At 46.7% G+C, this 27,530-nt stretch overlaps 1 protein-coding gene across 1 annotated transcript; it reads left to right on the forward strand.

The window, feature by feature from the left end:
- Position 1: 1 nt before the first annotated feature.
- On the forward strand, positions 2–24,749 carry LOC124650202. Its single transcript, XM_047189760.1, has 8 exons — positions 2–309; positions 19,792–19,816; positions 20,242–20,535; positions 20,609–20,757; positions 20,842–20,913; positions 21,815–21,876; positions 23,814–23,987; positions 24,218–24,749. The coding sequence occupies exons 1-8, from the start codon at positions 2–4 to the stop codon at positions 24,316–24,318; spliced, it is 1,185 nt and encodes a 394-aa protein (XP_047045716.1). The 3' UTR covers positions 24,319–24,749.
- Positions 24,750–27,530: the final 2,781 nt, after the last annotated feature.

Consider the following 27,530-nt stretch of genomic DNA (forward strand, 5'->3'; position numbering starts at 1 on the left):
AATGCCATCGCTGAAGACGCCACCGTGGCGGCGTGGTGTCGTCCCGCACCTCCACCGGCAAGGACATCCAAGTCTCCTTCCGGTTCGCCGCGCCGCCGGCGACCTCCCGCCTCTACCTACGCTGGCTGGGAGGGCCCAGCAAGGAGCCAAGGAGAACTCGTCTTTCGCGTACCCCCGCGTCATCGCTGCGCACGCCGACTCCGTCCTCCTGCAGCTCACCGATCCGCCCCGAATCGACTACTTCGTCTACAAGGCCGGTTCCGGCGGGCCGCCGTCGCTCTCGCTGCTCCCCCAGTCCACGGACATCAGGTATTCAGGTGGCCCAGCTCTGACGAGACACTGGTGGAAAAACAGGCTTCCGGGAAGCCCCATAAGTCGCGAAGGTAAAGGAACCGCGACTAATGGGGTCTTTAGTCGCGGTTCGTGTGGCGAACCGCGACCAAAGGCCTGGGCCCAGGGCGCACGGTGGCCAGCTGGTGCACGTGGGGGCTTTAGTCGCGGTTGGCCAGCCCAACCGCGACTAAAGGTGCCCGAAGGCCTTTAGTCGCGGTTGGCCAGGCCAACCGGGACTAAAGCCCCTCCCCTATATATACCCATCCAGACAGCCAACACTTAGCCATTTGGAGCCATTCTCTTCACAAACTTCACAAGTGAGTGTTAGGTTTGCTTTTGGTTCCTCTTATGCACATAAGGTGTTTGATGAAATGCCCCAAGAGCATGAAACAAACATGATATGAAGTGTTGGAGTCACACTTGAGCTTTCTCATTTATTTTTTCCTCCTCGATCGCGGTTAGCAACTTGAACCTTTGATGTGTCATTGATAAAATATGCATGTGTGTGTAGTTCATTGTTTAATTTATATTGTTTGTAGCTAGTTAGTTTAACAAATGCATGATGGTTAATTATATATTTTATATTATAATAATGCAGATGAATCGGCAATGGATGTACGGTAACCGACTCTCCGGCGAGTTCGGTACGGGTTTGAAAGATTTCCTCGTAGTGGCTAATGCGAACAAGCAGGGGGTTTTGTTATCTGTCCATGTGTTAAGTGTAAGAATCGAAGGGTTACTCTTCCTCAAGAGATGTTCACATGCACCTGCTTCGGCACGGTTTCATGCCAAGCTATAATTGTTGGACCAAGCATGGAGAAAGAGGGGTTATAATGGAAGAAGATGAAGAAGGGGATGATTTCAATGATGAAAGCTATCTTTCTCATTTCGGTGATACTTTCATGGAGGATGCTGAAGGTGAAGGGGAAGGTGAAGAAGAGGCACGTGATGATCCCGTTGATGATCTTGGTCGGACCATTGCTGATGCACGGAGACGCTGCGAAACTGAAAAAGAGAGGGAGAATTTGGATCGCATGTTAGAGGATCACGGGAAGGCGCTGTACCCCGGATGCGATGATGGTCTGAAAAAGCTGGGCTGCACACTCGGATTTGCTGAGATGGAAGGCACAGGCAGGTGTAGCTGACTCGGCATTTGAAAACTTGCTGAAAATGTTGAAGAATATGTTTCCAAAGAATAACGAGTTGCCCGCCACTACGTACGAAGCAAAGAAGGTTGTCCGCCCTCTAGGTTTAGAGGTTCTGAAGATACATGCATGCATCAACGATCGCATCCTCTACCGCGGTGAATACGAGAATTTGAATGAATGCCCGGTATGCACCGCATTGCGTTATAAGATCGAGGCGATGACCCCGGTGACGATGTTGAGGGCCGAAACCCGGAAGAGGGTTCCCGCCAAGGTGATGTGGTATGCTCCTATAATACCACGGTTGAAACGTCTCGTTCAGGAACAAAGAGCATGCCAAGTTGTTGCGATGGCACAAAGAGGACCGTAAGTCGGACGGGGAGTTGAGACACCCCGCAGATGGAACGCAATGGAGAAAGATCGACGGAGAGTTCAAAGATTTTGCAGCTGACGCAAGGAACATAAGATTTGGTCTAAGTACGGATGGCATGAATCCTTTTGGCGAGCAGAGCTCCAGCCATAGTACCCGGCCCGTGACTCTATGCATCTACAACCTTCCTCCTTGGTTGTGCATGAAGCGGAAGTTCATTATGATGCCGGTGCTCATCCAAGGTCCGAAGCAACCCGGCAACGACATCGATGTGTACCTAAGGCCATTAGTTGATGAGCTTTTACAGCTGTGGGGCAGACTCTGGTGTCCGTGTGTGGGATGAGCACAACGAAGAGGAATTTGACCTACGAGCGTTGCTTTTCGTAACCATCAACGATTGGCCTGCTCTTAGTAACCTTTCGGGACTGTCAAATAAGGGATACAATGCATGCACGCACCGCTTACATGAGACCGAAAGTGTACATTTGCCAAATTGTAAGAAGAACGTGTACCTTGGGCATCGTCGATTTCTTCCGAAAGGTCATCCAGGAAGAAAGAAAGGCAAGCATTACAACGGCAAGGCAGATCACCGGCCGAAGCCTGCGGAACACACTGGTGCTGAGGTATTTGATATGGTCAAGGGTTTGAAAGTCATCTTTGGAAAGGGTCCTGGCGGACAATCAGTTCCGAAGGGAGCCGACGGGCACGTAGCCATGTGGAAGAAGAAATCTATATTCGGGAGCTAGAATATTGGAAAGTCCTAGAAGTCCGCTCCGCAATCGACGTGATGCACGTTACGAAGAATATTTGCGTGAACATCCTAAGCTTCTTGGGCGTGTACGGGAAGTCAAATGATACAAAGGAAGCACGGCAGGACCAGCAAAGTTTGAAAGACCCCGATGACCCGCATCCGGAACGGTTTCAAGGTCGTGCCGCCTACGCTCCGACCAAAGAAGAGAAGGTCATCTTTTTTGAATGCCTCGAGCGAGTATGAAGGTCCCGTCAGGATTCTCGTCCAATATAAAGGGAATAATAAACATGGCGGAGAAAAAGTTCCAAAACCCGAAGTCTCACGACCGCCACGTGATTATGACGCAATTGCTTCCGATTGCTTTGAGGGGCTCCTGCCGGAAAATGTTCGAGTAGCCATTGTGAAGCTATGTGCATTCCTCAATGCAATCTCTCAGAAGGTAATCAATCCAGAAGTTCTACCACGGTTACAGAACGATGTGATCCAATGTCTTGTCAGTTTCGAGTTGGTGTTCCCGTCATCCTTCTTCAATATTATGACGCACCTCCTGGTTCACCTAGTCGATGAGATTTCCATTCTCGGTCCTGTATTTCTACACAATATGTTCCCCTTCGAGAGGTTCATGGGAGTATTAAAGAAATATGTTCGTAACCGTGCTAGGCCGGAAGGAAGCATCGCCAAGGGCTATGGAAATGAGGAGGTAATTGAGTTTTGTGTTGACTTTGTTCCCGACCTTAAGCCGATTGGTCTTCCTCAATCGCGGCACGAGGGGAGACTAAGTGGAAAAGGCACGATCGGAAGGAAATCAATGATATGTATGGACGGCCATTCTCCGACCGAAGCACACCACACGGTTCCGACCAATTCCAGCTTGGTGGCTCCGTACTTTGAGAAACACAAGAATATTTTACGCTCGGACAACCCCGGGAAGCCCGAATCCTGGATTAGGAAGGCCCACATGGAGACTTTCGGCAGTTGGTTGAGAAAACATTTAATGAGTGACAATAAGGTTGTAGATCAGCTGTACATGTTGGCCAAGACACCATCTTCGACTATAACGACTTTCCAAGGGTACGAGATAAATGGGAATACATTTTACACGATCGCCCAAGATAAAAAGAGCACCAACCAAAACAGTGGTGTCCGCTTTGATGCAAGCAACCGAGAATGGGCAAAAGGTCACATATTATGGTTACATAGAGGAGATATGGGAACTTGACTATGGACCCTCCTTTAGGGTCCCTTTGTTCCGGTGCAAATGGTTCAAGCTAACGGGAGGTGGGGTAAAGGTGGACCAGCAATACGGAATGACAATGGTGGATTTCAACAATCTTGGTTACCTTGACGAACCATTCGTCCTAGCGAAAGATGTCGCTCAGGTTTTCTATGTGAAGGACATGAGTAGCAAACCGAGGAAACGGAAAGATAAGAAAACGATCAGTACATCATGCGATGATCCAAAGCGCCACATTGTTCTTTCAGGGAAAAGAAACATCGTGGGAGTGGAGGACAAGACAGACATGTCAGAAGATTATAATATGTTTGCTGAAATTCCGCCCTTCAAAGTGAACACCGACCCAAGCATTAAGTTAAATGATGAGGATGCTCCATGGATACGGCACAATCGTAAGCAAGCGGGGACACAAGGGAAGAAATGATGTGTAATAATTTATTATTGTACCAAACTTTGTTGAATGAATCATGTGAATTATATTACCCGTGATGTGTTTGGTGTCCATTTTCGAATGATTCAATTGACTCGAGATAGCACCGATGATACATGAAATTTGGAGTGACTAAGTCATACTCCCGCATACATGAAATTTGGAGTGACTAAGTCATACTCCCGCATATAGGAAATTTGGAGTGACTAAGTCATACTCCCGCATATAGGAAATTTGGAGTGACTAAGTCATACTCCCGCATACATGAAATTTGGAGTGATTTAGTCATACTCCCGCCTAGGCGTATAATATGCATACTCGTAGTCTTCATAGCCGCCGCCGTTGTACCGGTAGTCGTCGCCTTCTAAGTTGCCGGCGTCGTCGTCGCTGCCGTCGTCGCCGTCGTCGGGCGGCGCTCGTGGCTCGAACCGAGGGTAGCGCAGGCGGGGATATCGCCGGCCGTGATGTAGTCCATGACGCTCTGCGCAGTCCGGCCGTACCACCATAGCCGACGGCCGGCCTCGTGGAAGTTTCCGGGAGGCGGACCGTCCTCCTCATACCCGGCGAGCGCCCTCTCACGCCGATTGATGAAGAAGGCGTCCCAAGTATGCTGGTTATCGGGATGCCGGCGGGGATTCATCCGCTGCTCCGGCGTGAGGTCGAGGTAGTAGTGATTCGTGATGGCCGCCCGGCGCGCAGCACTCGAGGGACGGGAGGGACCGGCACGCCGCCGGCGCTTAGGCTCCAGCCCGGCAGGGACGCGGTAGCCCGGAGGGCAAGGGTAGTTCGAGGCGCAAAGCTCCTCCACCCGCTGGTAGGTTAGAGTGGGTGCGGTGGAAGCCATGAGAGAGTGATGAGAGATTGTAGAGATGTGATGCTGGCCAAGCCGGGCTACCTATATGTAGTGACAAATGGCGGGAAAAATGGGAGCGGGAAGACAGGAGGCGGGAAGAAATAGGCGGGGAGAAAGTGGCGGGAAGAAATTGGCGGGAAAAAATTTGGCGGGAAGAAAGAGGCCGGAAGAAATTGGCGGGAAACAATTGGCGGGAAGAAATGGCGGGAAGAAATGGCGGGAAGACGAGGAGGGAAGAGGGGGTCGGCGGAAAGAGGCGGGAAGAGGGGGCCAACGAACTTTTGAATTGAATTAGTTTTATTTTTTTGATTTTTTGATATATTATTTGTATTTTTAAGAATTTGAATTGAATTAGTTTAATTTTTATGATTTTTTTGGTATATTATTTGTATTTTTAAGAATTTGAATTGAATTAGTTTAATTTTTCTGATTTTTTTGATATATTATTTGTATTTTTAAGAATTTGAATTGAATTAGTTTAATTTTTCCGATTTTTTTGATATATTATTTGTATTTTTAAGAATTTGAATTGAATAAGTTTTATTTTTCTGATTTTTTTGATATATTATTTGTATTTTTAACATTTATAAATGAATTAGTTTTATTTTCCTGAATTTTTTGATATATTACTTGTATTTTTAAGATTTTTAAATGAATTAGTTTTATTTTCCTGATTTTTTTCATATATTATTTGTATTTTTAACATTTAGAAATGAATTAGTTTTAATTTTCTGAATTTTTTGATATATTATTTGTATTTTTAAGATTTAGAAATGAATTAGTTTTAATTTTATGAATTTATAGATATATTATATGTATTTTTCAGATTTTGAAATGAAAACTCATTTGAAAAATATCCTTTGGTCGCGGTTGGGGTCACCAACCGCGACTAAAGGTATTTTTCCGCGGGAAACGAAAACCCGGCGAAAATACCCTTTAGTCGCGGTTGGGGTCACCAACCGCGACTAAAGGTAGCCCTTTAGTCGCGGTTGGTGACCCCAACCGCGACCAAAGGTCGTTCCCTATTTAAAGTCGCGCGTGCCGCGAGGCGGTTTCATCGCTTCATCTCCTTGCAGACGACGCCGCCGATCGAGAGCTCCTCGCAGACGACGACGCCGTCAGGCTGCTGCCGCGCCCGCGCTCCGAGCTCTCTCCTCCGCCGACGACGCCGTCGACGAACCGCCGCCGCCGTAAGTCGCCGCCGCCGACGAACCGCCACCTCCGCCCAGCCGCCGCCGCCGCCCACACGCAGACGCCGGCCGCGCGCCGCCGCGCGCGCACGAGACCGCGTCGTCCGCCTCCGCCGTAGGCCCGCGCGCGAGCTCGCCGCCGTTCCCGGCCGTGGGCGCCGCCGGCCCTCACCACGCAGCCCACGCCGCCGGCGTCCCTCTGCCGCACGCACGGCCGGTGCGCGCGCTTTGCAATCTCTGTGAGGAGAGAGATCGAAGGGGCCGCCGGGGCTTTTTTTTCTTTTTTTAGTTTTTTCTTGTTAATTTTGAAAGAAAAAATAACTAAAAAAACTAAAATTTGACTAAAAAGAAACTCAAATTTGACTTAACAAAAAAAACTACAGTTAACAAAAAAAACATAACTAAAATTTGAGTTTAATTTTAACTTATTACAATAAGTTTAAACTTAATACAATAAGTTTAATTTTGAGCTAGCCAACGAAACGAAACGAAACGCATTCCGCCTCTCGGGCCTCTCTCTTCCCGAAAAATCGAAATCAAAATCCGCGCGCGTGCCCACCCGGCTGGCGGTTGCCTTCTCTGTTTGCCCCGTATGGTCCCACCTACGTCACCGTCTTCCCCTCCAAATCGAGCCGCCGCCAACCCAGCAGTGCGTCGAGCCATAGCGCGCCACTCCGCCTCTCCTGCATCCCGAACCCACCTACACCGGTCTCTCGGTCACGCGGTCACTGCGTCCCCCCTTTCGCCACCACCACTGTTCTCTCGGTCACGCGATCACTGCGTCCCCCTCTCGCCTCCCTCATCGCCCTCTCTCTTTATATGTAGAAGAGATATGATAATGCTGGCATATACACAATTAATTTGTTTTGACTACATGTTTTCGGGATCGACATATGGCGGACGATAGAGCTGACCCGATTCTGGACAACTATGATCCGGACGCTGAAGACCATATGTTCGGCATCATAAAAGGCGATATTCCTTTTGTGCCGACCGGAGAAGAAGAAGATGATATCGCTTCTTATCTGAACCTTGAGTGTGAAGATGAAGGGCGCCGTCAGCAAGCAGATGATGCCGAAGAAACGTCGATAAACGACGATCTTCAATTGGAAGTAGCAACCACCTCCGGCGCCGAGGTATATATATATATATCATATTGAGCGTCCGGTGATACAACTAACTGATTTGAATAAATGTGTGTGTACTAACGCGCGCGACTCTCTTTCTTATTTTAGCCCTCGGCCGGATCGTCGAAAAAATCGAGTACGTCGTCGTCAAAGCGTGGCGCAACCAAGACGATGAAAGCAGGAGAAACATGCACCATCGATGTTGTCGACGAAGCAACCGGCAGGCCGCTGGAGCCCAGCAAGAACGCCACCAAGTTTGTCGGCCAATGCGGAGCCGTTGTTAGAGACAACGTCTCGATCACCCGCCAGGAGTGGAATGAGCCAAAGAAGGCACGTGTTGGTTTCACTTTTGTCGAACAGAGAGAAAAAAAGATTGCTTCAACAAGCTTATGGAACATTTCGTTCTACCTCCGGAATACCGCAAATACGATGAGGAGGGTAACAAGATTGCGGAAAACAAGAAGAGGCGCAAGCTAGTCAAACAGTTCGCTCTTTCTAGGATGGCCAACGCATTCCGGAAATACAAGCAAAATCTAGCCCATGACTTTGTCAACCAGGGCAAGACTCCGGATTTCAAAGGACAATATGAGAAACCGCAACATGATTGGCCAGAATTTGTGAAGCAAAAGAAATCGGAGCAGTTCCTTGAACTATCGAAAAAAATAAGGAAAATGCGGCCAAGAAGGAGTACAATCATAAAATGGGGCCAGGAGGGTATCGCTTTTGGCAGCCTAAGTGGGAGAAGATGGAGAACGAGCTGAGGGCGCGAGGAATCCGTCCAGGTACGGAGGGATGGGACCCAAGGGCCAAAAGCTGGTGGTACGGGCATGGGGGATCGCTGAACCCGGAGACAGGGGAGTGTGTTTACCAGGGCAAAATAATTACACCCACCCAAAACCTTATTGAGGCAATGAGGGATGCTCAAGAGGGAGGATCAGGTTCAACAGAGAGAACGACGCCACGACAAAAGCCCTCGGGAATCCCGAACACGGAGGACGTGTACGAGGCATGCCCGGGGACATTTCGTGGAAACTAGGGTTCCCCGGAAAGATGACCCGTACGGTTACGAAGCCGTAAGAGAAAGATGGATCGGGATGCGGATGTTGTGGCGAAGTTGGTAACGGAAATGGATGTGATGAAGAAAACCGTGAGTGTACTAGTCGCCGAAAGAGATGCAGCTCGGGCGCAGCATGAAGATCATCCAATGGATCTCGGAAGCCGCAGCGGAGAAGAAGCAGCGTGGCTTCCACGGAGGCCTCACCGGCTGGTGCACCGACGATCGAAATTACTGCACCGGAGCCTCAGCTCGGTGGTCGACGTTACTGCACCGGAGCCTCCTCGCTACCCCGTGGACGATATAAAGGAGATGAAAGCATGTCATCTGTATTATCCTATCGGGAACATGTCCATGAAGGTAGCCATCGGCAGTGCTTTACCACCTGGAGCACTCCACCACAACAACCCCATTCAAGATGGCTATGCTCGTGTGACGGTGGAGGAGATAGTCCAAGGGTTTGAGGACCTGGACATTGACATTGCTACACCCGAAGGGGTGAAAAGACTTGGAGATGTCAAGCGCCAGTTCATTCTATGGCGGAAGAAATTTATCAAGTTTCCGGGCGAGGCGCCAACAAGTCCACCCCCGTACGGTGGTGGTGGTGGCGGTGGCGGTGACGGTGGCGGTGGCGGTGACGGTGGCGGTGGCGGTGACGGTGGCGGTGGTGCTTCACCTAATACACCTCATTCACGTCGGCCGACGCCGCCCCCGGTCCTCGTCCGGCGGGTGATCGGACACCGGTACCGCCCCCAATCCACCTCCGGCGAAGAAGCGTAAGCAGTCCTGGGTTATTAACCCGGACCCTTACGTACCTAAGAAAACAAAGGTACCGGAGGTATCACCGAAGCCTCTCCCCAGGAGGTCTTGGGAAAGTAGTGCCGAGGAAGTCGAGGCGGCGCGGCTGCTGATTTAGAGAAATGGCAGGCGAGCGTCAAGAAGAAAATAGAGGGCGAGCCCAAGCCGGTATATTCGACAAGGAAAAGCAATGGGCTAAGTCATTTTTGAACACACCGTCCCAAGCCGCGAAGAATCTGCCCGACGACTATTTACGTGAACTTCGTAGGCAAGCACTCGCGTTCAAGAACAGGAAAGAGTTGGCGGAGAAGAAAGCCTTGGAGGACGAGGCCGAGAAAAAATTAGAAAGGGGGAAAGAAGTTGCCCAGCTCGGGGAACAAAGTAAACAATCGATCGCCCCGCTCATAGTGCAAGCCGCCGGTCCGGATGCCCCCGATATCATAGCAGCTGCGGCAGCACATGGATTGACTGTAGAAAGTGCCAGAAAACAAGCGGCCGACTTAGGTATCACTCTTCGTGCGGTGTTAGGCCTTGATGAGGCGCCAATGAAGGACGTAGTATTTACATATGTGAAGAATGGCCCTCTCATCGAGCCTGCGCAGGAAGAGGATCTACCTCGACAAATGAAAGGTCTGCTAAATTGGTACAAGGGTTACATAAAACATGAAAACGCCAAAGACTATATCTATGCGGAAGTTAAATATGTGCATCACTTCAAACGTTACTGGGTACAAATTCCTCCGAGTGAATTGTTCCAGCTGTTCAATCTGCGCGAGCTCGACAAATCTATCATCGGTTGCTACGTTCGTAAGTGATTTATTAATTTCTACCCCATCTCGTTCATTGCCTGCAATATATATATATATATATATTGTCCTAACTATCTTGTTGTGTACGCTATATATTATGCAGAATGAAGAAGCGGGAAATGCGAATAAGGAACATCCATGATGTTGGGTTCATTGACCCACACATCGTTAATTCATATGTGTTAGAACACCACCCCGCCGACGTGGAGGAAGACCTGTGGCGGTTTATTAGAAAACAGCAAGAGAAAAGTGATATTCTATTTCCTTACCATTTTGGGTGAGTGTTTCTGTCTTGAGCACATTCTCTTTTGTTTACTCCATGCATGGTATGTGGCTAATCGATGAGTTATGCATGATCTGTGCATGTATCGTGTCCGCAGGTTCCACCGGATTCTTATGGTAATTAAAGTTCAGACCTCCTCAGTTCTCGTCCACGACTCTCTGAATATGGATCCGGCGCTTTGGGGCGACATGAGAAAAATGATGCAAAAGTAATTATTTTCATTCATTTGCGCTCTATATCGATCGGCCTATTTCGTTCATCATTTCCTAATATCAAGTAACTAATTAATAACTCTCTTGTTTATTTAATTTTCTTTGCCTCGTAGGGTTTGGAGACGGTTCGTAGATACCAAGGTCGGTGAATTCAAAAAAGAGCTACATTTTAAAATGGCAGTGCCGACGACCGGGGATACTCAGCCACCGGGGACCAATCTATGTGGATACTATGTTTGTGAGAGGATCCGGAGATACCGCAATGAGCGGGACCGGACGTGTGAGAACAACATCCCGAGGAATAACCTCCGGAAGACGCTTAGTCCGAAGCTCGCTTCCGACCACTTCAAGAGGAACTAGCTGGATGGTTGGCGAGGGAAGTCATCGATCCTAGAGGAGAACACTATTACGATGACGTAGATCTTTATACGCACCGGAATTTGTAACTAACTTGTTCAAAATTGTATATGGTCATCCGATATTGAATATATATTGTATATGGTCATCCGATATTGAATATATATTGTATATTCCTCTTGAATTCTTTTTGGTTCTAATTTCAAATTTGTTTGAAATTGTACATTTCATATGCATGTATGTATACAGTACCATAGAATATGTGAAACTCCTTCAAAATTAAAACCCAAAAGAAATAAAATAATACAAATTAAAAAGAAACCAGATTTAGGGGGAGGGGGGCTAAACCCTAAACCCTGCGGAGGCCTTTAGTCGCGGTTGGCCGAAGAACCGCGACTAAAGGTCCTCCGCTCCGGCGCTCGCCTCGCGGCCCACGTGGATGGGCCTTTAGTCGCGGTTCGTAAGGAACCGCGACTAAAGGGGGGGTCTTTAGTCGCGCTACTTTGGTCGCGGTTGGGCCGCCGCGACTAATGGCAGTTGCCAACCGCGACCAAAGCCCCTTTTTCCACCAGTGCTGGGTGCCGGCGCTGCTATAGAGCCGACAAGATGTTGGCTAGCAAGGAGAACATGTCTGTAGTTAAGTGCAACTGACAAGTTCATATGTTAAAAAGGAAGCCACTGAAAAATAAAAGATAAATACTAAGAAGAATAGATTTAGCAATTACAGAGAACTTGGACAGAGTAAATTACTCTATCTATAACGCTGCGATAGCTTCCCTGAAGAAGTGGTTCGTCTAGGGAAGGCAGGAGACTGTAAGAGGTGCATTTGGATGATCCGCTCTAGCGCAGCCAATGGCGAGCGACGGCAATAGGTCTACTTGGGTGCCAAAAATGGCGGGCTGGCAGTGAAATTATACTCATATCGTTGCATATTAGGCATGCCGACGATTTATTTAGGTAAAATGGGTGCGTCCACATGTGTCAGGTGACACCAAGTACGGTTTCTATGAATGTTTCTGTCCAAGAGGGAACCCTTGGCATGCCAGATAATCTGTGACGGTGTGTCTACGACCACCGAGGACAGTATGAGAAGAGGGTTTCAAGAGGAGCTTGTTATCAGTTTACAACTAGACGATGTCTGCGGGGCGTTGACGATTTCAACCATGCCTCTGACTTGGATTTAACTGATCCATTTCTTAAGAGGGGTTCCAGGGGGTCTTCCTGTCGGTTTGTGTAGGCCTCCATCTTTATTTCCTGTGTTTAATGACTGTATTGTGGCATTGCTTCTGTTGGCTTATGTTGATGTAAAATGTGGATGTGCCACAATTTGAACAAGAAACTGATCCGTATGTGTAAGTGTTGAAATTGGATTTGATCTGTTACGTGAGTTGTTCTCACTTATCACTTGCGAGTTTGCTATGCCTTTTTCAAGTTTGTGTTATCATGGAACCTATGGCATCTGAACACTATACCTTCGTTAGGTTTGTGGTTTACTATGTTATGATTTGACTTTCTAGTTTTATGTTGGACAACTGTTGATGTTTATGTTGGGCTGTCTTCTTGTTCTCTGTTCTGGCCCATTTGGCCCAGCCCAATCCTGACCTATATAAGGTGCTTCTATCTCTGTAACCCTAAGATAAGAGAGTTCCTCCCTGCAGCCTCCTTCTACCTCAGGTTAGGCCCTCACCTCTGTCCACATGGTATCGGAGCAAGGGGCGATGGAGGGCAACGACGGGAAGGACCGCCGATCTGGAAGCCTAGTCCGCCGTGGCAGCTAGGAGGAAGAGGAAGAGGAAGGGAGCAGGGCTGCCGCGGCGGCAAGGAGGGGAAGGCAAGTGACAAGTAAGGAGACGAAGAGGCATCCCGCGGGTAAGTCCTTTGGTGGTTCCGAGAGGTTAGTTTGGTGTCAAGCATGGGGGACAACAGGGATTTGGCCAAGGCTCTCGGAGAAGCCGGCGTAACTTATCACTACCAAAGGAGATGGAGGAGGATCTGCTGGAGGGGGAGCAATCGTTCCCTATACCAACATCGGTCGAAACTTGAGCCGCCGGCGAACGAAATCAAGTTGGAAGGAGTGGCCAACTATCTCCGGTGGTCAAGGAGGGCGCCGTTGATTTTGAACTCGAAAGGGCTAGATGAACGTGTGAGTGGTGAAGCCGTGCGAACCAGCGAGACAAGACCAGTCCGAAATGGAAACAGTGGGATGCCATAAATTCTCTGATTGTGGCATGGTTGCTTAACTCTTTGGTTCCTAACATTGCTGCTTCTGTAGAGGCACTCACAAAAGCTTCAGAGGTATGGGACACCCTATCAAATCTTTATTCTGGAAAGGGGAACATTATGTTGATTGCTGAGATTGAGGATAAAGTTCATCATCATCACCTCCGTCTCCACCGCAGCACCTCGTCACCGCTGTAGCAATTTGGGTTTGATCTTGATTGTTTGATAGGGGAAACTCTTCCGGTGTTGATTTCTACTTGTTATTGATGCTATTGAGTGAAACCGTTGAACTAAGGTTTATGTTCAGATTGTTATTCATCATCATATCACCTCTGATCATGTTCCATATGATGTCTCGTGAGTAGTTCGTTTAGTTCTTGAGGACATGGGTGAAGTCTAAATGTTAGTAGTGAATTATGGTTGAGTAATATTCAATGTTATGATATTTAAGTTGTGGTGTCATTCTTCTAGTGGTGTCGTGTGAACGTCGACTACACGATACTTCACCATTTATGGGCCTAGGGAATACATCTTGTACTCGTTTGCCAATTGCGGGGTTGCTGTGAGTGACGAAACCCGAGCCCCCGTTGGTATATCGATGCGGGAGGGATCGCAGGATCTCGTAGTTTAAGGCCGTGGTTAGATTTATCTTAATTACTTTCTTGTAGTTGCGGATGCTTGCAAGGGGTATAATCACAAGTATGTATTAGTCCCAGGAAGGGCGGTACATTAGCATAGGTTCACCCACACAACACTTATCAAAACAATGAAGATTAATCAGCTGTTGTTATCACCAGAATTTGACCGGATCAGGTGTGGGCCGCGATTGGAGATGGGCTTGAAGAATATACATAGAAGGAATACATGAATCGGCCTTGTATACAAAGTTTGGGCTAGTTTGCCCGTGTATCTGTACCATAGTAGGATACGTGTCGGTTAGATAGAGTTTGGGCTCGTGCCCGGTTGGGATTATTCCCACGTTAGAAAGTCTACGGACTATAAATATGTATCTAGGGTTTATGAAATAAACAACAATCACGTTCACCACAAACCAATCTAGGCGCATCGCCAGCTCCCCCGTCTCGAGGGTTTCTTCCGGGTAAGCACCATGCTGCCTAGATCGCATCTTGCGGTCTAGGCAAGCACACGTTTATTCGTCGTTCATGCGTTGCTCGTACGAAGCCTTTTTGATGGCGAGCAACGTAGTTATCATAGATGTTTTAGGGTTAGCATTGTTCATCATATCATATGCTATCGTCGTGCAACCCTTAGGCATCTAGCCGCCCTTACACCTATCTTGGGTGTAAGGGCGGCACCCCGCTTGATCATTATCTAGTAGATCCGATCCGTCATGATTGCTCCTTGTTCTTCAAGGATTAGTTTAATATCTCGCATTGTTAGGCCTTACAAACGGGTCGAAGGATCCAAGTGGCGCGTAGGGTGTAGTTTGCTAGCCCTAGACAGGATGTTCCGAGGATCAACTTCGTGTTGGTTTTTAGGCCTTGTCTAGGGTCGGTTTACGATCACCGTGCGTGGCCGCCAGGCTCGATCACGAGTGGGATGTTCCGATTATGCGGTGAAAACCCCAAATCGTAGTAGGTCATTTTAGCTTCATCTTGATCAAGCAGGACCACCATCTGATCGTACACCTCGTACGCATCATGGGTGGATCGGCTCCTTGAGCCGATTCACAGGATAACCTGAGAGCCGATCGAGGCTCGTATTTAACGTTTACGTGTATGCCATGCAGAAACTAAGCGAGGCATCATCCAACACCTTCCCGACCAGGTATAGGTCGGTGGCACGCCCTTGCATCAGCATCGGACGTGCGTGCCGAAGGCTTTGCGGGCCGTCGCTCGGAGGGACCAGGGCCAGCCGCAGTCCTGGGAGATTCCCGGCTCTACGGTGTTGCCCGTCGCTGCCCGCCGGTGGGTTTCTGACCGCAACAGCTGTATGTAGCGAAAGCACTAGACTAAATTCCCGTGTGTCCTCAAGAACTTTTGGTCATTATAAGTAAACAAACCGGCTTGTCCTTTGTGCTAAAAAGGATTGGGCCACTCGCTGCAATTATTTCTCTCGCATTTTACTTACTTGTACTTTATTCATCTGTTACATCAAAACCCCCTGAATACTTGTTTGTGAGCATTTACAGTGAATCCTTCATCGAAACTGCTTGTCAACACCTTCTGCTCCTCGTTGGGATCGACATTCTTACTTATCGAAGATACTACGATACACCCCCTATACTTGTGGGTCATCAGCCATCATGCAACCAAAGCTATCCTAAACCGTATGTAAAGCACTTGACAGTACAACTTGGTAAATGCAGTAAGCTTACGGAAATACCTTCAACAAGAGAATGTTCATGAAGTAAGGATGTGTGCGGCACTGGGCTCTGACCTGTTTTACACCGTTTAGATCGTGATTTAGCACTTCCGTAACTACCTGTTTTAGATCCAGCAGGTGATTGCAAAGCTGATGGTCTTTTCGTTCCAGGCTTGATCGAGATTCCATCTGGAGGCCTCTGGTTAGCCCTACTATTGTTGCTGGAAGTAGGTTTGTTTGTCCCCTAGTAAGAAGCACAACATCGGTCAATTTGAACCGAGCAGGACAACAATCAATTGGCTTCCGCAATCAAATATAGATATGACAAGGCAAGTGGAAATGGAGGAACTACACCTTAGCTGTCGAGAGAGTAGCGAAGGCCTTGGGCACATCTTGTGATGAGAGTGCAAGATCATTATCACCTTCAGGTGTCTGAGATGCCACTATTCTCTTGCTTCCCCTTGTTGATGAGCGTCCCCTTGTACTAGATGTTTGATTAATAGGGTAGGAAAATAGAGGGATAGGAAAAAAATTATGATTGGTATGGCATGTCCCATTAAATCCTATGTGAATGAATCCTATGGGAATTTGTAGGAGTTGTTGTTTGATAGCAGCCTAGAAAAAACAGAGGAACTATCAATAATTATAATATTAGTACTTCAAGTTGGATCTTTAAAAAAACTAGCAGTTACTCACTCGGCTAGCGTAGAATTTTTTTCAAGAGCTCTCACCTAATGAAAAGTTTCCTAAAGGAATAGGCTAGGACAAGTTGGTAGGAAATGATCGTACATGCTCTATTCCTACAAATCAAACGGCAGTTTAGGGAACAAAAAAACCCATAGGAATAAAATCCTTTGAGAATCGTATGTAATTCCTACAAATCAAACAAGCCCCTAATATCAATTTCCAATAGTTTCATCCCTAGTTGTATAGAACACAAAAGGGAACATATAAACGCTGCTCACAGAGATTCCTCTCGCAGCTAATAAAGGAGGGTATTCCTCTCGATCTATTCACTGAAGTAGACTGAGACGACGCTACTCGTAGAGAAACAAAAAAAAGTGCATCAGAATCAGTCAGCAGGTAGGCTGAAACGGTGCCTGCCATAACAAACTAACTACTCGAAGCTTCTATATAAGCGCATTTATGCAACCAACTAGCTAGTCCATAGCTAATTGGCAAAACAACCGCTAACATCTAGAAACAATAGAAAAAACTTAGAGCCAAAAAATACAGTATCACCATTGTTGGACTGTCGGTGCGCATAGATCTCCTATCGGAGATGGACAGGAACTGCACTAGCCAGCGTTGCCGGGACAATGGATGGCCAAATGTAACAACAACACATGAACGATGTGTACGGCGAGAGGGACAGAGAGGTAGGCTAAGGGCGATGGTGGATATAGCCAGAGGGGGAGGCAGAGGCGGAGGCTGATCTAGGGTTCGTTCATTGTTCGATTGGGGGAAAACTCTGTACATTTCGGCTAGGCATGGGTTATGGTCGCATTGGGTAACAAGTCCTAGAATACCCTTGTCCTCAGATACCAGGTTCAGATGTTACAACTGTGGTACTCATGGGTAGAAGGGACATTTCCTCAGTTTCAAAATTTCTAGCACCCTGCCAATATGAATGCTATATTTGGAGACATTTCAGACAGGTGGGTCTGCCTCCGCTAGCTGTCTCAATGCATGAGGCAATCTACGGTACAAGTGGGTTGGACATCACGGGCTGAAGTTGGGCTACCTCTATGTGGAAGGACCTAGCCCATGAGATGGTTGTACATATTTTAGTTGTGTTTTTTATTCTAAACATAGCCAGGTGAGGCCACATGGAGTCTGAATGTCTGATCAACAGAACTGCTTGGAAAAGAAAGCTGCATTTCGTCGAACGTTTAAAGTGGCCGATCTTGCAGCTTGGCCAGGAGCTTTATTCGAAGTCTCCTGATTCAGGTTTATTATTCCAAGTCTCCTGATTCAGGTTTATTATTTCTTGATAGAAGACCCTAAATGGCCCTTCTTTTTTCTGAATGCAACATGCCTGATTAGACCTGACAGAATACCAGTTCAGTCATAAGACGTGAAATGAAAAGTACAGCACTGCGACTGCAACATTACAAGACTACGTCCAAGCAGGGACTTCTTTTTTTTCGAGAGCACGCAAAACGCGTGCCTTATCTTTATAGAAGGAGAAGCAAAAGTTTACAAAAAAGCACAAGAGTGCTGAGACACGCACACACACCACCTCCCTCCGCCTAGGCCTACTCTCTCGCTGCACCTAGCCTCCCTCCTCTCTTAGCCCTCTCCCATAGGTGGAAAACATCTCTCACCTGCACTAGGACTTGTTCTACCGTTTTCTGCTCCCTTTCATTCCCAAAAGCCCTTGCGTTCCTCTCGTTTCCCGGAGCGTCCAAGCCGTGCAGATGACCATGGTGTCAAAACGCTTCCTGTCGAACCTCCTCACCCGCTTACGGGCCTCCGTCCACCATCGTTGTAGGTTCCCCGTGAACCTAGGATCCGCAATCCGTAGGTTCGCGCTCCTAAGTACTCTGTACCACACCTGTCTGGCATAGGGGCAAAGGGTGAAGATGTGATCAACGTTGTCCTCCTCTTGTAGACATATGTAGCACAAATCTGGATGCTCCCCGGAGCCCATGTCTCGCTCTCCCGTCCGAGGTCCAAAGCCTATATCTCAAGGTCGCCCAAGCAAACACCTTGCACTTCATGGGGGAAAAGGAACCCCACACCGGCTTACTCATGGCCCAGCGAATGCCTCCCCGACACAACATCTTATATGTACCCTTTGCCGTGTAGGTTCCTCGATTCCACACCTTTCCGGTGATGCTATCGAGTCTCGTGCTATCCTTCTCCACCTCTTCGACAGCCTCCCACAGCATTTAGGCATTGCATCCAAAGGTCAACAGTCATCTCCCCATTAATGTCATCAATCCGGACGTCCTCCCGCAGCCGCCTCCGCCACCGAGCGAGAGTTCCTCCTCCTTGTAGGGACCCGAGCAAAACCTCCGGTGCCAACTCTTCCGCTGTGTAACCTCCGATCCATCTGTCCCTCCAGAAGTAGGTGAGACGTCCGTCTCCCACCGTAAACTGTGCTAGGCTCTGAAAGACCCCTTCTGCTTCCGGATCCTTTAGCCCAGGTAGACCCTGCCAAGGCCTCTCCGGGTCAGTGCGTCTAAGCCATAACCATCTCACTCTAAGGGCGAGGCCCTGTAGCCTCAACTCCTTGACCCCCAACCCGCCGAGCTCCTTAGGTTTACAGATGCTCCTCCATGCCACTAGACACTGTCCACCATGCACGTCCTCCTTACCGGCCCAGAAAAAGGCCCTCATCCACTTGTTTATCTCTCCCAACATCCAGTGCTCGGTGCCTCCGCAACCACCATTTGGTGGACCGCTCTCGCCGCCACCACCGAGTTTATAAGGACAAGCCCGCCTTCTCTCGCTAATGAGTCCCCTCCGCCACCCCGGGACGCTCCCGGTGACTTGGTCAAGAAGTGGTTGCCACTCCGCCTTAGTGAGGGGCCGGAGTGCGAGCCGAAGCCCCAAGTATCCGATTGGGAAGGCCGCCAGCTCACATCCCGGGATCCCGGCCGTCCTCTCCTCCTCCTCATGAGATCCACGAATCGCCGTGGCGTAGTTTTTCGAAAGTTCACATGGAGCCCCGACGCCTCACCAAAAAGACTCAAGATGTGTCTCGTGGCCCATAGCTCCCCTCGTAGCGGCTTGAGGAACGGAACCACATCATCTCGCGTACACGGAAATCCTCTCGTAAGGGAGAGATAGAGGCCAAACCTCCAAATAAACCCGCCTCCACCGCCTTAAGCACAATTCCGGTCGTGGCCTCCATAGCCGCCACAAAGAGCATGGGGGATGTGGGGTCCCCTCGTCTCAAGCCTCTCCGATGAAAAAAGCGCTCTCCCGGACTCCGTTCACCATCACCTTTGTGTTGGAGGTATAAAGTAGCAGCAGCTAGCCACTTCAAGTATCTCTCACCAAAGCCCATTCTCCTCAACACCTCAAACAGGAAACTCCAAGAGATAGAGTCGAAAGCACGCGCAATGTCAAGCTTGAGGAGCACCCCCGTATGTCTCCTAGTGTTGATCTTCCTAGCCACTTGTCTCACGAGCACAAAATTATCATGCAAGCTCCGGCGCTTGATGAACGCGGACTGGTTCATACTCACCAACTCGCCCAATCTGGGGCGGAGTCGATTCACAATGATCTTAGAGAAGAGCTTTGCGAAGCTATGAACAAGGCTAATGGGCCTATAATCTTTGATTTCCAGCGCCTCCGGCCTCTTAGGGATCAAGGTGATTAAAGCTCGATTCAGTCTGGCAAACAAACAACATATCTTCAGTTTAGGTGTCAAACACCAAGTAGTGTGAAATCTTTACTATTAAATGGGAGTTGGTCGTTTGGCACTCAACGCACTTTGGCGGTCGTCATTAGAAGCATTACATCCGTCTAATCTATATCCAATGGCGCGTTAAGTCGATCTGCTATTTGGCTTAGCTAATTACGCCTCCGTGCCACCGATAAGTGCAAAATAGCGATTCACCCAGCGAAAAAGGCAGCAACAGGCCACAGCCCGACCTCCTCCCTTAGTCCCATGAACCCTAGCATAGGGTCCCGCCGCCGCCTCTCACTTCTCGCCCCCGCCCACGACTGCGAGCGTGCTTGTGATGGCATCTATTGAGGTCGCGTTGGTGGCCGTAGCCCGTAGCGGTCGTGGCAGTGGCGTCGGTGCGCGGCCGAGTGGAGGGAGGAGGTGCGCAGGCTTGGCCTGGCGTCCATCCCGGCACCGTATCCTCCTAGATCGGCCATCTACAGAGATGATGGCGACGGCGATGGAGGCGATATGCAGCCCAGCACCAACACGAGAGGGGAGGCGGCAACACAACTGGCGTCCACCTGGGCACCGTATCCTCCTAGATCGGCCATCTACAGAGATGATGGCGACGACGATGGAGGCGATATGCGGCCCAGAACCAACACGAGAGGGGAGGCGTCCTCGACTACGAGTGCCGAGGTGAGAGAGATGAACATGGCGAGATCAATGGCTCTACCATCCCCTATTAATTTCATGTTGCTTCCCATCTCAGGCGGCCCTTGCTCTCTCATTTTCCGCTCGTGGAAAGCGGCTTGGCTTTGCCCCAAAGGAATCCGGGGAAACCCGGCACCTCTTCTTCCCTCTCTACGTTTGGATCCGGGGTTGGATCAGATATTTAGCATGGCGTGCAACGCTGTTCAGGTTTGTACCCAAACCCCCTACTTCTATTATCAGTTTGATTTCTGGCTCAGGTTGGATGTTCTCATGTTCTTCCCCTTTCTGCAGCAAGATTCAGAGGGAGGCTGGGGGTTTGAGGCGGACTGTTGGTTCAGGTATGGGCTCTCCCTGTTGGTTCAGGTATGGGCTCTCCATGGACGGATTCTACTTCCTTTTAGTTCCCCTTATCTTATTACTGCTCTTATTTTTGTTTCCCATCGACCTGGTTGATCATGTTTTGTTCAAGGTTTTCCATCTAGAGCAACCCTCTATTTTTTTATAAAGTCAATGAGGAAAAGGTTGGAAAAAATAATGCACTGGGAGATTATCTTTTCCTCTCCTGTTAGTGGTGGTGAACATGTGGTCCATTTTGGGCGTAAAAAGAATTAAGATTTTCTCGAGCGTTTAGCTTTTCTTATAACTATTATATCATCGTTTGTTAATATGAACCGTACTCTATTACTACAAACGATTTGAACTACATGGAAGTTAAAATGGAGAGAGGGGAACTTTATTGATGTATATTTAGTAACAAAAATGTAGTATTTTTTGAATCCATGTGGCATAGCTTACATCCATGAAAATTTGTTTAGTTCTATATTAACTAACTTCATGTCGCTTGCTTCTTTAAATTAATACTGAAAGAACCTATAATTTCCCTTTTTGTGCGGTCCATTTTATCTGCTATACCCATGTTAGGACATCTTAACATTTAAGCTTTAGGTGTGTTCATATTATAACTTTTAGGAATCTATTTTCTGATCATATAAGAATTTCATGATGGTTGTACTTGAACCTTTCATATAATCCATTTATCTGTAGCTTAAGTGTTTGCTACAGGGTTACAGAAAGGCTCCCGGTGGTAAGATTTTTTTTTGTTGGAGATCAACAATACTTAGTGTGTCGCTGTCAATTATTAGCAATTTGCTTTGTCTCTTTCAAAAAGACATAGACCTGATGACATGTATACTTATGTTCATCAGCAATTACACCATGTCATTGGCCAAGATTCGTGATGTTTCTTCCATGTCTTTCCTTGCAGGGGAGCTTCGAATTTTGTCCTTATCATTTGGTGCAATGGTAACAAATTCTATAACTATACATGTAGGTACGCGGATCAGCTCTTGATATGTTTTTTGTTGCGAATAAGCTCTTGATATGTGTTTGTTTTGTTAGTGCCAGCAAACTAAATCTATCCAACATTGACATCTGGGAATCGTATTGTTGTTTGCATTGGAAGAATAGCTAGGCCAGTTGTGCTGACTTTGGTAATTTCTCATGTGGCTAGCTCCTTTTTAACCCATGGTCTATCAGTACCTACGCAGTAGCTTTTCTCTGCACAGTGAATGCAAGAGTTCATTTCTTTTATTAAGATGCGTCTGATGAGTTCATCCGTAAATGTCTGCCAAATTCTGGATGAGCCGCCATGGGTTAGTTTCTTGTTTTTGTAGAGAAAAGGCATAGGGCCAAGATTTTTAATGAAAGCCACATAAGTCCTCTCGGCACAAGGCCTAGCTTTTTTATTGAAAACCAAATTCAGTAGTCTACCTCTCTGAATCCTATTTTTTTCATGAACAGTTCGTATATGGCCGGCTCTCTTTCTCGAGCTACATCCAGAAACAATCTATTTTATGCTATCAGGAATAACAACTTAACTGTATTCTAAGTTCATTGATATGCATATAATCGCTATGTTAGTCAGACACATATATACAAAATACAATTACAGTTTGTGATTTTAGGTAAGAAATTGATGTCTGGTTATTTCGTGCATGTGTATACTGACTACACTCTCCTTATCAAACATAGTTCAGCTTATTAATCATATTCAGGTTTTTGATAAAATAAATTACACCGATTTTCCCACCCGCTTGTTCTTGATGTTGGCAGCTCTGGCTCTCATGCAGTTCAGTACTTTGGATATTTGATTGGATGCATTGGCGTGCATTTCTGTTTTTAGTTGTTACAATCAAATGATCCCTGCACCCGCTTGTTCTTGATGTTGGCAGCTCTGGCTCTCATGCAGTTCAGTACTTTGGATATTTGATTGGATACATTGGCGTGCAGTTCTGTTTTTAGTTGTTACAAGCAAATGATCCCTGTAGATGATGGATCACTTGTTTAGTTAATCATGTGTTGAGTTATGAACCATTTTTATCTGCCATACTTTCAGAAAACTGTTTATTTAGTATTTCAAGCATCGGGCAAACCTTTTTCTAGACTGATTTTATATGGTTCCTTTGTCCTCCATTTTTAAAGCTTTTGCCACAAGATGGGTTTATGAGAAGCAAAGGTGCACGAGTATAGATGGGGTATAAAAGACTTATCGGTGCTCTGACCAATCTTTTCATGGTCCAGTTGATTCGGAGAAAAAGTGGGCTCCCTGGTTGGAAAACAATCAATTCGTAGTGGTACCAAGTTTGATTACGTAAACTCAGCAGCTCGTTTGCTATTAGAAAGAGGCTACGTATTGAAACCTTGCTTGCACATGTATATATATTTTATGATAGGATGCACATATATGTTAAGGGTCATAGTGCCAATATTAGGTACACGGAGTATGAGCTCTCTGTCATGGTTGCAAGCATGCGCAGCAGGTAACCTGGTACAACCCATGTTTGCATGTTGCGATATCTATATTGTCTTTCGATCATGAATACATGAACATAGATTTTTATTTCCTTCCACAACAAGGTTTCTAAAGCACTTCTTTTACTTCTGCAACACTTATTCTAAAGCACATCCTTGCACAATGTTTAATCTGAAACTTGTAGGATTGCCTCACGGGAGCATAGGATTGCCATGTGTCCTTCCATTCAGTCCTGGGCCATCTTATCAATATTTATACCTTGGTCCTCATTTGGTTTTTTGACATTAGTCGGATGTGTGCATAGTTTATATTCTGTCGTTTCGAGTAGTTCTGATTGCATAATGACATATATAGATGACTGAGGCATATCTTTTTGAGTTATTTACCAAAGTTGCTTCATATAAATAAGGCTATTTCATAATGAGATGATATAACTCATGTAAAACAACAGTGATGTGTTCATCCTCTATTCCAACAAAGAGCAATGCAGCAGTCGGAATTATGCGTAAAAGAGGATCTGCATTGATCTGTGATGCTTGGAAAGAAACTCTTTCAATGGCAGGATGCATGCTTTCCGAAATGAGCACGTCGAAGAGTGGAATCAAGACGAATAGTTCTGCTGCAGGTGATGCACAATTTACCTGTAAAGATGAATTTGCACCCAATTTAATTAATTCACCGGAAATAAAATGGGATGACATGATTAATTTCTTACTGTGAGAAAGTATGTGTTTTACAGATTCTGTGACAAAGGTGAAGTTAGGAAATAATTTTTTTTATTGTTCTTCCTTTTTGTTGAGAGAATGTTAAATTTTAAGCATTGTTTGTTGAGTGCTTGAGATCTTTCATTAGCAGGTCCACAACCTTCTAGATGGCCATTGGAATTTAAGAAGAAACAGCAAGAGATCATTGAGCTTGGGCACACTTGCAGTATTTTCTTGGGCTACAATACTTAACTTTTCTTGCTATTAAAACGAGAATCAGCTGACTCCATTTACACGGAATTCTTTTGAGTCAACATCTAGACTACGATTTAAAACGCACTTGGAAGTCAGTAACAAGATCACTTCGAAATGTTTCGTATTTTTTCGGGATGGAAATACGTTTCAAGCAATGGTTGTACTGCAACTAATGTGCATCACTTAGGAAACATGAAATTGTTGAAGCAAAGTTTCTATATCTCATTATCACTCAATGGTTTGAATTTTCATTAGCCACAAAAGACCTTCTATTTGTAACATGAAGATATATTTCTTATGTTCAAACGTGCCAAACTTGGGCACGATGTAGGTGATCATGTGGAGTTATTGTATCTGTGACTTTGTAAATCAGCTGCTCCATTTATAAAGGGCAGTCTGGAATATTTCAATCTTCTTCACGAAGAATACTTGGGGAGATGTTTGTTCTTTCTTATTTTATATGTTTTCTGCTGGATTGGTTTGATAATATATTTTATCCAAAATTTACATGAATATATTGGCCCTGGTATATCGGATCCTTTGTAATATTTTGAAACGAGAGGGAGCAAACAACAACCGGAGTTGAATGTGATGGCTCCACCACAACGCCTCATATGCAACATCATATATCATGGTCTTCATGTCTCTATTTGAATCTTAGCGGGCCAAATAGGCACATGACACATGTATGCTTTCGTCAAGGGGGTCAAGGATCCCCTGACGTAGCTGTTCCTGACATTGGGTCACGGATGTGTAGGCCCCAAAGGGTGTGGGCCCCACCTGACAGCAGTCATGTCAGAGGATCCATGTCCATCTCATCTGAGAACTATTGTTTGAAGCCGTTCTAAGAAAAGTGAAATCTTGTTGCTTTGTTAAATTATAGCTTTTTGTCAAATTATATTTTAGCAAAATAGATTCTTTCAAATACTATGTACTCCCTCAGGTCTTATATAATTGACTTGAATTTAGTATAAAGTTGTATTAAATTCAAATTAATTAAAAGAGATCGGAGGGAGTAGCTATTTGTTTCTATACACATGTATGACATGAAACATGACTTGACGACAGCCGTAGCAACGCACGGGCATTCAACTAGTAGTTACAATAGGAGAACCTAAAACAAAATGAAAAGTACTAACACAAGTTTTGCAACCAGATAGAACATGCCACTAACTAAGAAGAGCAATTACTACGCTGGAACAAGTGGAACCTTATTAGCAAACATCATCCTATTCGATTCTTCATCGCCACACGAGGCACGACCCACATTGGCATCTCTATGCTTCCCCATGTCTGCATGTTGTACTTGAAGAACCCTCCCACAGGTTGTCGTACATTAGAAATGTGCAGCCTGATCCAATCCGCTTCTGCACGTCTCCTGAGAGTTACCCGATTATCTAAAATGTAAACCCAGCTTGACTTCCCCATCAAATCCAAATCTTCAGAAAGATTGCCCATTAAGGGGTGGTTCAAACCCAGGAGGAGAGAATCAGCTCCGAGGTCCTCTACCTGAACCCACCCCGATGGCTGGTCAGGCCCTTGGAATTCTTCGTCTAAATCTGGCATTCGGAAAACATAACACCGAAGAGATGGATACAATGTCAATCTCCGGCGAGGGAAATAAAGAGTATCATCTTTCGCATTGGCTAGAGTGCCCCGGATATGTATCCATATCAGTGATGGATGTTGATTATGATCAAGAAATGCAAAAGCCAGGAACTAGCAGCGATAATCCAGGCGGTCATTGAGTTGGCCGTATGCAAGTGGAGGCGGCAGCACGGATGAAGTTCAAAGCCCCGGATTATGTTGAGAAACTTGCTTGGTATTCTAGTTTTCGCAGCAGCAGTATGCAAGTGGAGGCGGCAGCACGGTTGAAGTTCAAAGTCTTACCTTTCAGGATGAAAATCCAAGGGGTGACATTAATTGGTTGTGCCTGACAATGACCTTATTGAAGGCATTGTTTTGAGAGCAGGGACTATCTTCAGGGTGAAAACCTAAGATCTTTTGATCGGTCGATAACGGCGGTTGTACAATGTCCCCTTTTTTGAGGCATCGCTTTTGGAGAGACAGAGTTCATGTGTTATCTTGTGGTGTATATATTGTAGTTTTCTTTTCCTTTATTTAACTATGTGCATCAATACTGCTATTAGAGTATACCATTGTTGCAGAGTGACATCTTTCGATCTTAATAAAAACAATAATCTCTGGATGTTAGGAGCTGGTCTTGAAAAAAAATAAGAGAATAAAAGCGATCTGCCGATCTGGAAGCCTAGTCTGCTGTGGCAGCTAGGAAGAAGAGGAAGAGGAAGGGAGTAGGCTGCTGCGGTAGCTGGGAGGAAGAGGAAGGGAGCAGGCTTCTGCGGCGGCAAGGAGGGGAAGGCAGTGACAAGTAAGGAGACGAAGAGGCATCCTGCGGGTAAGTCCTTTGGTGGTTCTGAGAGGTTAGTTTGGTGTCAAGCATGGGGGACAACAGGGATTTGGCCAAGGCTCGGAGAAGCCGGCGGAACTTATCACTACCAAAGGAGATGGAGGAGGATCTCGCTGGAGGGGGAGCAATCGTTCCCTATACCAACATCGGTCGAAACTTGAGCTGCCGGCGAACGAAATCAAGTTGGAAGGAGTGGCCAACTATCTCCGGTGGTCAAGGAGGGCGCCGTTGATTTTGAACTCGAAAGGGCTAGATGAACGTGTGAGTGGTGAAGCCGCTGAGAACCAGCAGACAAGACCAGATCCGGAATGGAAACGAGTGGGATGCCATAAATTCTCCGATTGTGGCATGGTTGCTTAACTCTTTGGTTCCTAACATTGCTGCTTCGTAGAGGCACTCACAAAAGCTTCGGAGGTATGGGACACCCTATCAAATCTTTATTCGGAAAGGGGAACATTATGTTGATTGCTGAGATTGAGGATAAAGTGCATGACTTGCAACAAGGAAACAAAACTCGTGATGGCATATGTGGCTGAGTTGCGAGCATCTTTGGGGAGATTTAGATCATGTTGATCCTCCGGAACTTGCCCATGGGGAATGTGTGAGTGCGTCGTCGCAAGCTGGATTGAACGTCGGCGAGTCATGAAGTTCTTGAAGGGTCTTAATCAAGTTTTTGAGGGGAGAAGGGCTGCTTTACTGCATCAAACCACTACCCCTTCTCTCAAGGAAGCCATTGCAGCTATGTCCAGAGAGGAAGTGCGCCTGAATATGACAAAGGGAA

This window comes from Lolium rigidum, chromosome 1 (assembly GCF_022539505.1).
Source record: "Lolium rigidum isolate FL_2022 chromosome 1, APGP_CSIRO_Lrig_0.1, whole genome shotgun sequence".
NCBI lineage: Eukaryota > Viridiplantae > Streptophyta > Magnoliopsida > Poales > Poaceae > Lolium > Lolium rigidum.